Source organism: Fulmarus glacialis, unplaced genomic scaffold, assembly GCF_000690835.1.
Source record: "Fulmarus glacialis isolate BGI_N327 unplaced genomic scaffold, ASM69083v1 scaffold9662, whole genome shotgun sequence".
NCBI lineage: Eukaryota > Metazoa > Chordata > Aves > Procellariiformes > Procellariidae > Fulmarus > Fulmarus glacialis.
In genome coordinates this window covers 30,630-44,664 of record NW_009199774.1, presented here as the reverse complement: position 1 = coordinate 44,664, position 14,035 = coordinate 30,630, and the positions used below count along the sequence as shown (strand labels likewise).

Genomic DNA, 14,035 nt, shown 5'->3' with positions numbered 1-14,035 from the left:
ATCCTCCTTTACTATATGGTTCTTCCCGAGTTACCCAGGTAGGGTTGTTAAATCAGGATGGTGCTTGGGATTTAAGAGAAAATAATACAGCTTATTTGATGCACTTTGCTCTATAAGCACCCATTTTCAAAAAACCCAGAAAATCCTATTGTAAAGTCTAAGGACAGAAGGTGCTTTCTGCATACAGATCAGCGTCCGAAGTATCCACTTCAGCTCTGGTGGGACACACAAACCTTGCAAAAGTTTAACCAGTGACTGAAATAGCACAACAGAGACATGTGATGGTGGTGAAAAGAGGCAAATCCCAAGATTTCCCTTCTCCTGATTCCCTCTGTCATTCTCCTCTCTCTTCTCCAGCCCAAAGTCCTGGAGGATATAGTTGCTCGTCATATGAAGCTACTCTAGTTTTTGAATTTTCCTTGTTGCTTCTCACTATACATTTCCTATTAGACACTTTTTTTGAGATGGGGAATACCTGCACACTGCATCCCAGAAGTATCTCGTACTTAGCAATGTAATCATGGGCTCCAGGCCTTTCCTAACAATTTCTACCACTTCACCTACTTTTTTTTGATTGCAGCTAAGCGTTGAACCAATGTTTTCATAGAATGATACGGTGTAACCTCTCTATCTTCATGGTACTAGATTGATCCAGTTGATTGACTAATTGACCACTGACTGTATATAATGATATTAGCTGGCTGATGCCAGCTCAGAGCATCTCATTTCACATGAAAAGATAGGACTGTTTTTCTTTTCCCCCATGAATATGATTTTACATTACCTACATTGCATGTTGTTTATTTTTGTTGTCAGTCACTCACTCAGCATCACTCAGCTAAGTCTACTCTTCGTTACTGTTCACACCCATTTTCTCTCTGTCCTTGCAACCTGTTCATTTTGCTTCTTCACTTCTTCTTGTCATCCTCTGGATCCATCAGGAAAAACTGGTTCAGCCATGAGAGTGTCCCTAAATTCCTCCACGGTGAACACACATGCCGAAAAGCCTCTCCTTGCCTCCAGTTCTGGCTTCATCGGCTCTGGGAACCCCTAGCCATCCTGGCAGCCTTCAAGCTCCTGATGTGTTTGCAAAAGCAAATGTTACTAATTTGTAAAGCATCTTTGAACTTCTCAAGGGGGACTGCCACATTTGGTGTTGTTTCTAACCAGTTGCTTTCCTCATTTGAACACTTCTGCTTTCTTTTTTTTTTTTTTTTTTTTTACTTTTTTTTCCCCCAAGATGCTTTTTGGGTTTCTATACCATCCCTTGCCAACCCATCTAGCTATGCCAACCTCCTCTGCACTTCTGCGCCCCAGTCTCTCCCCCGCAGCTCTTCAAGAAGAACATACTCAGTCATGCCTTTCACACTAATTTGGAAAATGGCATGAAATTTTGCCCTTTTTGTGGGTTTCCAGATTAGCTGGTCCCTGAAATAGCTACAGAGTGGGTCTAAAAATTAGCGTCTGTGTCAGGACCTATGTGATGTATACCAACCCAAATTCCTCTTCACGCTTGTGTTTCCTGCCCATATAGCCTCCCTGGTCACTCTCTGGATACTGTCACCAGCAGGGACAGGCAATTAATAGTGACACTTTAATAGCATTTTTATTTGGGCTTGGCATCCCCTGTTACTTGTTGAGAGGGTTAACTTGTGATCTGATCTGACTGCTAGTCCTTATCTCTGGAAATGATCCAAACCCAAGCATTTTTGGAATGAAAGTAAAAAAACTCAGAAGGAAACAACCTTTTTTGGTTTTGTACCCATAGGGGACATTTTAGGTTGCATTTGGATTTTGCATTTGGTGGTTTTGTTTTTGTTTTCTTTGCAAAGTAACAAAAGTCTCACAAAACTGACAAGGAGAACAAAATGGTTTACTTTTTTTTTTAAGCTAGAGAAAGGGGGAAATAGGAAGAAAATTCCAATCTTTTCATCAAGAGACAAAAATATCAGCCAAAAGAGAAAGCTTTTCAACACTGTGTTTAGAAAATTTGTAAGAATAGCAAAGATGTAGCTATATTAACTATACTTTCTCAGTTTTATACATTTATAAAACATGAATGAATAACAGAGGGAATATTTTTATTAAGAAAAAATTAAAACACAAGCTTTTAATACCTATACCAGGAAAAACAGTTCATTTTTTTAAACAGCAGTTTAGAAACGAGAAACAAACCCCCAAAAATGTAGTTATTTTCCTATGGATTTAAGTTTTGGAGTTAAAATCTCTTGATGGCTTCTAGGGAAGCCTTAGGTCTGTAGTAATTCTCAGGAAACAGCATTGCTGACTACAGCACAAAACAACTCAAATTGTGCTGATTCGGTAGGCAAAGCCTTTGAAACCAGTGGAGCTTGTGGAGGAGTCAGAATATTAAGAAATGCCAATATTATTTCAAGAAAGGGGGAAAAAAAAAAAAAGCTCTATTTCCAAAAGGAGCAAAACTGGAAGGTAATTAAACTCAGCAGCATCCTAGAAGCCAACACAAGGCTTAACTTCTGAGTTCAGCTTGGACTGGAGCTCATGGCTGAAAGCTGATACGGGCTTTTCCTAGCACAGGGATAGTTAAAGCGTGGTTCAGCGGGGCTGTAGCCTGGATATACTCTAATTTTGAGTGCTGAGGCACAGCATGGAGACCATGCAGCGATCTGGTAAAGTGTGGAGATTCAGGAGCAGAGCGGTGGTTTGCACACTGTTATTTCTGAGGGCCTCACCTCTATGTTAAAGATCATCTGGATCAGTCCACCTTGTACAAATTGGGTTTAGCCCTGGCAGATTGTCAGTGTTGCCTGGGGCTGGGCAAGGGCCGGCTGCCCCTGTCGAAAAGCATGAAGCATATCTGCACTTGGATCTTATGCTTGGAGTAAGAAAAACTATTTTGAGAAGGGAAGAAAAACACAAAAACTCTTCTTCTACCTTTCTCTCCTTACGGTGCCCTATTATAAAGGAAGGTTGGTTGAGTACCAAGACCCAAGACATGCTCTGGTACATTAACACAGCTGAAAACATTATCAGCCATGGATACTGATGCCTTAACCTATGCTGCTTGAGGAGAAGTCAGTTTGTAAATGTTTCATAAAGGACATGATGGACTTTTTTTTAATGAGATAACCAAGAAATGGGATTTACTTCATATTTTAAGAAATTAGACTATATCAAATGTGTAATAAAAATATTTTCTATAGGATTTTAAAATATATACATATATAAACTACCTTAATTTTTAATGCCCTGTTAATATTGATGTGGTCTCTACAGTATCTAAGTGTAATTAAGTGAGGCTGCCCAGCAACCTCCATTATACCTCAAACAGTGATTACAAAACTTGAAGCCTTGTCCACACTGTAAATTAAACCTGCATGAAAACCGGATCTGAAATTGTCTTCCAGGCCTGATCCAGCACCCACTAATAGTCAGGCTAAGTCCAATCCTGACTGCGGGAGCTGGATTAGGTCCTAGACACAGTCCCGAAATGATGTGGTTTCCAACCCTGTTGGCCGGGCAACACTGAAGGCACCTGAGGAAGTTACTGTGACCCTTGAGGCACTTCCTGGTAAAATAAAAAATATTAGATATTTTATTTAGAATATTTAGGGATATGTAGAAACAGTCTTAAGACAATCTGGGCACATCTTTACTTCATTTTGAAGAGGGGCCCAAAGTGGCTATGTGTCCCGGACATAGCCTTTGCTCAGCCGCTGGATGCAGACTTTAGTAAAGCTTAAGGGAGGATGAGGGCTTGGGGGTGACGATGGAGCAAAGAGCATTCATGCCTGCATCCTTCCTACAGCATTCATCTCCACATATCCCCCCACCGGCCTTGCTTGCCCAGCCCATGTGGAGGAGGTAAGTTGGCACCAGATCCTTCCAAGAAGAGCTCCTGTGTCAAGTGCCTGCAATGGCCCATGGGGCTGAACTGGCACTTTCATCAAAGATGAACCTAAAACTGGTGACGGAGGCGGGGGGGGATGAGGGCCGAGAAGCACATGTTACAGTCTGGCCCTATGTCCACCGAGGACAGTGAGGACATGGCTTTGGGCTGTGCCTCCAACACCCAGCCAAACACGGTTTTTTTTAATCCAGCACTGTGTCTAAAGCAAGTTCAGATTGATTTTCCATGCAAGGTTTGAAACGCAGTGTAGACAAGGTGTGAGGGCCAGATCCTGATCTAACGTAGGCAAAATTCGCCATTATTATTGGCCTGAGCACTTACCCTTGCATTATACTTTAAGGTAGGTAGCATGGGAGTTCTCCTGCTTCAAAGAGTTAATATAGGGGATTTGACCACCTGCAGAGGAAAGTTTCTCACTGAGCTTTCGGTTCATCTGCTCCATGTGCCTGGTGTTTTTCCTGGCTTGCCGGAGAGACCTCTTGACTTTCTTCACCCGATCTCGCAGCTGCTTGTTGCGCTTCTCCAGCGTTGCCACCTTCTGCTGCAGCTTCTTCACTCTGTCCTCCTCCTCAAACAGGGCTTTCTGGACCGAGGAGCACATGAGCTGAGGGGACAGCAGAAAATAAATAGGAACAGGTGAACTTTACACAAAAACTTATTAAAGCAAGGGTTAATTCAGGTGTTCCTTGAAACATCTCATGGCTCTTCAAAAGTAGAATGCTTTTTTTGGAAGTTCTATTCTTTTTTTTAATACCTTTTTTAGTAAAATCCTCTCTTTCACTTCTGTATTCAGATAAGACCCAAAATTGTATATCTTAATGATGCTAGTGATTCACAATTACTTTTATGAACTGTTTTGACAGACCTGTCCAGCCCACTGAGGCTACACTGAATTTATGGAGGGAGGCTGCCCTATTTCTGATATGCAACTGGAGCTCAGGCCAAGTGGTGTCACTATTCATAGAATCATAGAATCTCTCAAGCTGGAAGGGACCCATAAGGATCATCAAGTCCAACTCCCTGCTCCTTGCAGGACTAACTAAAACTAAACCATATGACTTCATTCCATTTCCTCCTATGCTATAATTTCTTACTGGAAAACTCTAGATTTGATTCAGCTTAGCAGCCCTTCAGAAACTCCAGATTTTGACATGAGCCTGCCCTTTGCTTTTTATGTCAACATGTGAAATAAGGACAGCACCTGCAAAATACAGAACTGGTTGGGTTTGCCTTTTCAAGAACTGAGTTGTCTTAAATATTTCATTATATGGATCTCTTTCAGATGAAACCCTGAAGGGTAAAATCCCAGCAGTTTCTAGGGGCATTCAAGATCCTGTAACTTTAACAGAAGTGATTTTTTTGGGCGGTCATTGGCTGAAAACTGCCCCTCCCATTCTACCCACTACCAACTTATTGCAATATTGTCCCCAGTAGGGACATCAAGCTCTTGATGTCCACTCATGCCTGTGGCTCTTAGGCAAAAAAAAGGAGCCAGCTTCAAAGGTGCTGAACCCAAGGCATCAGTAGAAGAGCAGCTCACAGGCCATTTTCAATTCCCCTGGGCTGGATGATGGTCCAAATGCAAAATATTTGTTGGACAATTGTTCTTCCTCTACTATCTCATCCTAGGATGACCCAGAGGTCTATCTCATCTCAGCTATACGTGATTGCCATGTCTATGGTCTCCTATTTCTGACTTGCTTCCTGTTTGTAGGTGCAGCAATAGGAATGGGATGAGAAACACCAGCTACAAAAGCTGCCGACTAGTTTCAGTGCAAAGGAGTTGTGCTCCTGACACACAGTGTTACGTGGGACGGGATTCAGCTGCCTTCTCTTAAGCAGCTAGAAGTGAGTCACACATCTGGGCTCCTCTCTTTCGGTTTCGCCTGTAATGTCTGCAGGGAGAGACCCCCTTCAAGAGGGTGATCTCCACCTCCTAGGGCAGTGGGAGGAATCATCCTCTGAACACAACTCTCTCATTTCACTGGCTACAAAGGCATCAAGTTCCACGTTTTCTACCTGGGCAACATTTTCCAAGCAGAAAAAGAGGAGGTGCTTGGGGCTTAAGGACAACCCCACCATGAAGTTTCTGGTCTAGAGGAGCCACCATGGAAACTTTTTTCTGCCCAGAGTGATGTCCCTCCTTCCTGTTTTTCCTACAAAAAGCATCCTGAGATATTTTATTGTGCAAGTGGGACTTTTGGCTGATTGCTGCACTGGTGTGCTGTGAGGAAAGGCAGTGTCTTCTGCTGGATTATCTCCTGTATACATCTAGATTTTTTTTTATGTGTGTCAAGCACTCCTGGAGCCTGGATGGGCTTTCTCTGGCAGAACATTTGGAACAGACAGGGAATCTAAATAAACAAGTAAATCCTCACTGTGATGATGAAGGATTACATGTTTCTTTCCATCTTTCTTTGTAGTATTTTCAACAACTGAAAGTAGGGAAGGGAGCCCGCTTTGATGATTAACATTTCATTTGCTTTGGAAACCCCCAGCAGCCAAAAACCATGACCAGTCAACACAAACACAGCAACTGCTTTCCATCCCCATAAGCTCTTGTTTCTTGCATGAAAGCACTGCAGGGCTTTGCTAAAAGGCAAATGCTTGCCCCGACCGTCCTCTCACTAGGGCTCTTTTATAACTACATGCCAGGGAGACTGGGAGCTCACAGATAGAGGGCCAGAAATTGCACTGAAGAGGAGGGAATTTGGTTTTGATCACAGCTCATTCCAAGTGCTATTTGAAAACAGCCAGCACCTCTTGGCTTTTGCGTTTGCCAAACCCTTGCAAAACTTCAAGCAGAACACTTCTTGAATTGAAATCCCTGCAAAGGAGAGTACTGAGTTAGGAAAAGATGTTTGTTGGGAAGATAGGAGGTGGAAACTCTACTTCATGAGGGATTTCTTGCATTTTCTATTGATGCAGTGATAGGCATGGCATATGACAGAGTCCAATGCAGAGGAAGAAACAATTCATGCAGTTGAAGCTTGAGGTTGTGTGAACCCAATCGTGTCTCATCTGTCTAGGCTAGCTGGTGGGGGAACGATGTCTGACAGCAGACATCAGGGATGGCATTAGCCTCATCCCAGAGGCAGTCCCAAACCTTTTGAGGTTGGTCCTCTGGTGGCAGAGGTAGTCCAGCTCTACAGAGCCACTCAGAAACTTCTCAAACACCATCAAAAAGCTAGCCAGCTCATTTGCTTATGCTGTTCCTCTTCTAGGTCCTCACTCTCCAGTCGGAAGCCCATGGTTTAGTGCTTAAATTATCTGGAGATATCCAGAAAGATCACTGGAACAACACTGTTATAAAAAACTGAGGTACTGTCAGGCACGCACAGTTTTGCTTATCAACAGGGCAGGCGATAGGAAGAGCCCAGCTTGATAATTGGATGCCCGCCTGCAATCGCAGGACTATCAGCCAAAAAATAAACTCTTTTCTCCTTCTGCATGGGGAAAAATAACAAGGTGGGGTTCTCACATTCTCATCGGCTGGTTACAACAGCATTTTTCACAGAGGTCTGAAGTGGGGATGATGTTTGAATGTGAGTGCTGTCCTACCCTTGCTGTTACTGCTAGGGCTGCACATGGGTACAACCAAGTTATTTTTAAACTGGTGCTGAGAACTGTGTAACTGTGACAGCTAGGAGCTCAGCACAGCCTGTATAACTAACCCAGCTGCTGAACAAATAGGTGAGAAGGTAACCAGCCCTCGGTCCATGTTGCTACTTGAATACTTCTTGTTTACTGCCAGATGAGGTATCCCTGCATTGTGCAGTCATTCCTGTGGAGCATATCTACAGACAGGAATTTCACACCCCATTTTGTCTGGTCTCATGCACCCATAAATGTACACGCTTTGCACTTGATGACCATCAAGACCAGACCTTAGTCCAAAGGCATTGCTAAAAGCTAGAGAACTGGATTTTGTTTCTGGGAACGGCCTGTGCTCCCATTCCCCACCACAGCTTGCCATGTCAGATACACTAGAGAAGGTAGGTTGCGGTTTTTTTATGCAATATTTAAGGGATAATGAAATCTCCATCCAGCAAGGTAAGTCACTGAGGACCCAGTCCCACTTGGTGCCACTGAAGGAAAGGACGGAAAAGGATGGATAGCTGACAACTCCTATTCCCACAAGGTATCAACAGCAGACAGTTAAGCAACAGCTCTGAAATGCCTCACTTAGACGGCATACATGCCCACAGACCTGGGAAATGAAAACAGGGACCAGGAAATGGCTCCTCAGAAAAACCTACGGCTTACTTTTCTAGGTTTCCTTCAAAAGTTACATTCTCTAGTGACCCACAGTTCAGAAGAGTTGTTTGTTCTGGAGACCTCTGTCTGCATGTCTGCTTGTTCCACAGTTCTGGCAGCAAGGCAGCCTCAGCAGTTGTTAAACTCGAGTCCAGAGCAGTACTAGGAAATGTAACAGGAAAGGTAGCACAAGAAGAACCATACAGTTCTTTAGGATTTGTCCCAGACAGCCTACAGCTGTGAAACTACAAATTAAATATGTTTGCGTATTTGTCTGAAACATCCTGTCACAAATATACCCAGTTTCAAGTTTCACCACATCTAGATGATTTACAAAATCTGTCCATCTGCCAAACAAATCAGCACTGTAACAAATCAAACCGATTTTCTGAGTGTTACATTACAGGCATGCGAGCCCTTTACCAAACACCCTGAATTGACGTATATATACATTTGTCTGATTGACAGACACATACATCTGCCTTCTATAAGTTTCATTAGAATGGGACAGTGGCTAGGAAACGCCCCAGGGATAAAGGTGCAATAGTAGTGTTCATCCACCACAAATTGCCCATAAATGTCTGAAGATAGCGTTACAGAGCTCAAGTCACTCAGAACCCAGCAGTGGCACCCAAGTCTTGCCCTTCATTTACCAAACAGAGAGAAGTTGAGTTCTAGCTAGCTCCTCACACATGCTCCCTATGGGCAGCACAGCTAAAAAGCACTGGAGCCGACTACCAAAAAGTCTTTCGTTTCAGGTCTCCTAAAAATATCTTTCACATCAGATGGTATTTTTGGACATTTAGATATAGGGTGTCATCAGACAAGATGATTGAAGGAATGTCTTTAAATGTGTGACAGTAAGACCTGATCTCTGCATGGACATGATGTGTTTTTAGAAGAACTGGGCATGGGTCACTTTGGTTTCTTACCCTCAAATTTTCCTTCTGACCCGCACTGCTAACTGCAGCAGTGTCTAGCTGGGATACTCCTTCAGCATCCCAGACCCAGCATCGTCCCACCACGACCTCTTGGGAGTGTCCGATGGAAGAAATGAAAGCATCTCTCTCTGGAAATACATCCCAAGCACTGTGGGTTGGGAAGCTCTCCTGCTCTGCTGCAGAGCCTCCTCTGCACGGCACCCCAGTGAGCTCACCACATCCCCACACCGCTCTCCTCTCACCCTTCCCTGCTATAAATCTGCTTCGCAGAAAAGGTAAAAATTGTCCATTTGCTGCACATGGACTTGCTGCTTTGTGCTTTACTGCTGTTCAAGTTATATAAAACACCTTAAACCAAAACCTTATGCAGCACGAAGTGCATACCTTCAGCTCTATTTGTCTCAGCACAGCAATAATTCATGCACTCTCTCTCAAGGGGCTCAGGAGCCAAACACAGCTCTTTATTTTTCTTTAACTCCACCAGGATTTATTTCCCCAACCCCTTCTGTGCTCTTAGCAAGAGGAAGGGCTCTGTGCCCTGGGGAAGTTGATAAGGACACAGCTCACTCAGACAATCTTCAGCTCTCCTGGCCAGGGAGGCCCCCTTTGAGCCCTGCCTTGCCATGGCCACATTTCAGACTCTGAGCATCACTTTCTCCTTTCGTTCAGCCCCTTTGGGCAGGCTACGTGGGAGCGAGCATGTTGGATGGAAAGATGGATGGTGCAGCAAAGGATAGCAGGAGGGGTCTGGCAGCGGAGGGTATTGGGTTTGGGATTGAGTGACTTAACCTCCAGTTACTGGGACTTTTCAGCCAAGACTAACACTCCAGCTGAAGTGTGGAAAAGCCCCTGTCAGCACTGTTAAACCATCGTGTTGGGTGAAGTGGTGGGTGCATGGCAGTGCTGGGTTAAACCACCTCTGCTTGCTGCAAGACCGCATCTTTCAGAGGTGCCGAATCGGGGTCCCGAGATCCAGCATCTCTGGCACTAACGGGGACAAGCTGGGATTTCACCCTAGGACTTCATATGAATCCCCAAGATACATAAGACCTGGATGGAGAAAGAAATGATGGCGGCTGTCCTTATCTTACTTATCTTACTGAATGCTGGGTCAGCATTTCCTGTGGGAGGTGTAAGGCTTGTGACACAAGCCTCCAGTTCATTCGAAATATTAGAGATGGGGACTTCAGTGGGGTATGAAGCAGTGCCTGCAGGGAGCCTCTGCCAGGCTACACCCACCCCAAGGTGTCTCGGCACTGTGAACGGTGCTTTTCTCCCCCGTTTCACTGCTCACTAAAAGCAGATTTTCACTTTAAACTCCTAAGACGCAAGCAGTCAAGGCAAGTTGTCTCACCTTTCCCAACCGTCATCGGAGAGGAATGGGCACATCCAAGGGGAGACTTCATGCCTACCTTAGACACCTACCTCGGGTGGACCACTTTTGGGGACCCCTCTCCATTGCCTAGATAACTAGCTCAGACTGAGATGGATCCACCCCGAATCCCACAAAATGACAGCTGGCATCACTGACTAGCCGGGGCAGGCTGCAAGGGCAGCACACAGATAGTTTTCTTGGAGTTTGGAGAACCTTGCCCTGGAAACGGACCCAAATCCATGTCCATGGGCAATCAGGAGTCTTTAAAAACAGCCTTGTTTGTTCCAATCTGCATCAAACTGCTGCTTGGTGGAAAACCACCCGAAGAACCTTTGGAGGGCCTGCCAGGGGTAGCTCTTGGACGGCGTCTTGGCAGGTCTTTTGGGTGATACTTGGCCTTGACGTCCCCCTGAGCGGCTGAGAAGAGCCCATGTACCTGGAAAACGTGAGTGGTGTTTACAAGCTGTGACATAAGGCCCAAGTGCCAGCAGCTCCACCAAGACACCGACTCAGCAGAGAGGATGGTTTACTCTCAGGGAAGGGCATTTTTCACAAGGAAAAAAAAAGCAACCTATTCTTTTTCTTCTGAACTTTTTTAAAATAATGATCTTAAGCTGAACAACAGATCTTTTAAAAAAGATACTTCCCTGTGATTAAGCACTTTGAAAATTCAGACCTTTCTCTCTGGCAAAGTGTCTGAATTGCTGGTGGCTCTCATCTGCAGCGGGTGTTGCAGGCACCCATTTCAAAACCTCGCGCTTTGCCTTCAAGCTCACAGACCTTGCACCCCTGCTCCCAGGCTGGCGTTGGTTTTAGAGGACACAGGGGGGTTAGGAAGCACTTCAGGGCTGGTGAAAAGACTCTCAACCTTGGAGGTACCTGGAGAGAGGTCCCTGGTCCCAAAACCACATATAGAGCATGTCCTGGGGCATTGCTCTCCCCAGACACTTTGACACTGAAGCCTGAGACGCTGCTGAGGGGCAGGATGCAAAGATAGCAGGTGACAGTCGCACCCAGTCCCCTCTGCCAAGATTGGGGATAGAGGTGGAAATGTGTCTCCACAGTACTTGGATTGGTCACTGTCAGTACCCAGGAAGGGATCAACACCTTATTCCCTATATTTGCAAAGGAAATCACACTAATCAAGACGACAGGAAAGGGAAAAAAAAGGTGTAGGTTATGAGCCAGGCTGCCTACCGCAGGCACGTCACTTGTGCCAAATGAGCAGATAAGTCAGTCCCGACAGTAAATCCCTAAATTGCCTGCCCAGGCAGTGGGAGACAGAAGGTCTCCAGGAAGAGAAAAATAAATCAAGAGGGCAGGACCTCACTTTCCTCTCCTTGCTGACCATGCAGGCAGCACAGTGTGGGCGAGGGAGGCACAGCAAGAGCCAGCCGGCTGCTTTTCCCAGTCGCTCCAAGGCGGAAGGGCTCCACTCTCGCCTTGTTTCCTTTGAAAACGTTCCTCCGAGCGATTTGCCCAAGATGCCACAGGAATGCGGTGGTGGATCTGGGAGGGGAGCGGCAGCGAAGTCTCGCGTCTAAGTGGTTTAGCAGCAGCCGCCGTCCTCCTCCTCGCCTGGCTGCAGCCGCCGAACATTGGCCTCAGTGCTCAGCCCCACCAGCCCCATACCTTGTGCTTTCCGCATTTCCAAGAGCTTCCCAGCCTTTGGCACCGCTCCCGGCTCGAGACTGGGCAATACACACCCGCTGAGATGGGTCAGGGCTGGGGGGAAGCAGAGGGTCTTACAGCCATCCCAGGGGTTTAGCTCCCAGGGACAAGTGGTGCCACCCTACCAGCCTCTTTGCTGAGACCCATGTCACCCCTTTCTGATTCCCGCCATCAAAAATACTCGGGGTGGCCGGTGAAATAATGAACCGTGGGGCGGCACGTACCTCCATAGCGTGCAAAAGCAGAGGCAGCAGCCAGGACACTACTCCTGGCTCTCCACCCCTATTACGGGGGATGTGCAGAGCTCGTTGCAAGGACAGATAACTCGTAGACTTTGTAACACAGCTATTTGCAAGATATAAATTGCAAATACAACCCAAGGCAATGCAGCGTCTGCTCGGGTTCCTTCTAGGTACCATGCACGGGTGGTAGATATTCCTGATACACCTCTGTCCTGTTCCCAGAGAGTACACGGTGCAGGGATGGATTAAGCTGCTTACTTATAGGTAAATGACACTGAATGTTAAAGTGCATTACCCGGCTTAACTATGTTGAGCTTAAAGGAAAATGTTTTGAGTAAGGAAAAAAAAAAATCTTTTCTCTGTTGCTAGAAGCAGTTTAGGTACTGAGAACAAACAGGTTTTTAAGTCTATCTCACAAGACAGGCTGCTTCATAGATTTCTGCATTTTGCTCTGCCTGAATTCTGAAAATGACCGAGTTACTGAGTTACTGCTTTTTCTTTTTTTTTTTTTCATTTCTGTCTCAGAGGTAGGGTTGCAGTTTCAGCTGGGCTTCAAAAGTCTCTGTAAGAGACTTCTACTATAACTTGTACAGAAACTTTCCGTTTCCACAGCTACCAAACTTTCCAAAACTTGTTATCCACTTTAATTTCCAACTCAGTTTTTTCCCACCTAGTATTATTATTATCACAATAAAACTAATTAGGTCTGATATGCCTAAAACTACTTTGCTAATATACCTTACCTCAAGTGTATTGTTCTCTGACTGAAAGTTGCTGTTTGACCGCGTCTCCATCTAAACTTGTTTTACTTGGCTTGTATTTCAATAGGATTAGGTCACCATTCCCCCCACACAAACACACAGCGAATTAATTAAATACCAAGGAAGGGATAAAACCAGCAAGACTCAGAAACAGAGTGTACTGTGTCCTTCCCTCTCACTGATGGGAACGCAGGGAAATGAGAAACTGCTGACCAGAGCAGCACGGCATCTTACGCTTCGCTCCTATTTATTGAAATGTTGGTGTTGATTTTTGAATGAGCTGAGTTCTACCTTGTGTTACAACAGCTCCTAGAAACTTCATTTAATGTAATGGTCCTGTTAAATAGACAGCATGCACCCTATAGCAGGGCAGCAGTGAAGGAAGTACAATATATTCAAATACACCATCCCCAGATGCAGCTGAAGCCAAGAACCAGCATCAGCTGGTGAGGAAACGTATTTATCCTAACCAATATTAATTTGCATGAGAACAATCTTAGTTTAAACCAGGGTTATGCCTGGTTTGGGGTGTTTACTTTAAGTATGGTTTACTTCAGCCTAAGGTATTACAACTTGTAGGAGTTCCCTGGGGTCCTAACAGAGGTGATTGATGTTCCGGTGTGGCCAGTGCTGTATGGATGTCTGCAAGCTGAGGTTTAGATTAAACATAGCTGTCAGGAGTACAAAATAACAGGTGGGAGATGTGGGCTGTGGGAAGATGGAGGGCACATAGAAACAGTGAAACAAGGTTGATGAAGAGCTTAATGAATTCAAAGCCTCCTCTGGGTAAGGCAATGCCAAACCTCTGTGTACCCCCCGGCAGGTTCAGAGTGCAAATGCTCAGTGCCGCATCCTCTCTGCTGAGAAGGGAAGGGAAGGACTGGGATCAGTAACTATAT

The 14,035-nt window shown here is 45.2% G+C and overlaps 1 protein-coding gene across 1 annotated transcript in view; it reads right to left on the bottom strand.

The window, feature by feature from the left end:
• Positions 1-4,217: 4,217 nt before the first annotated feature.
• Positions 4,218-14,035, bottom strand: part of CCDC3 (coiled-coil domain containing 3) — a 39,459-nt gene continuing 29,641 nt past the window's right edge. The window contains exon 2 of the mRNA XM_009573363.1: positions 4,218-4,493. Within this exon, the coding sequence (XP_009571658.1) occupies positions 4,218-4,493 (276 nt within the window). The remainder of the gene's footprint in view (positions 4,494-14,035) is intronic.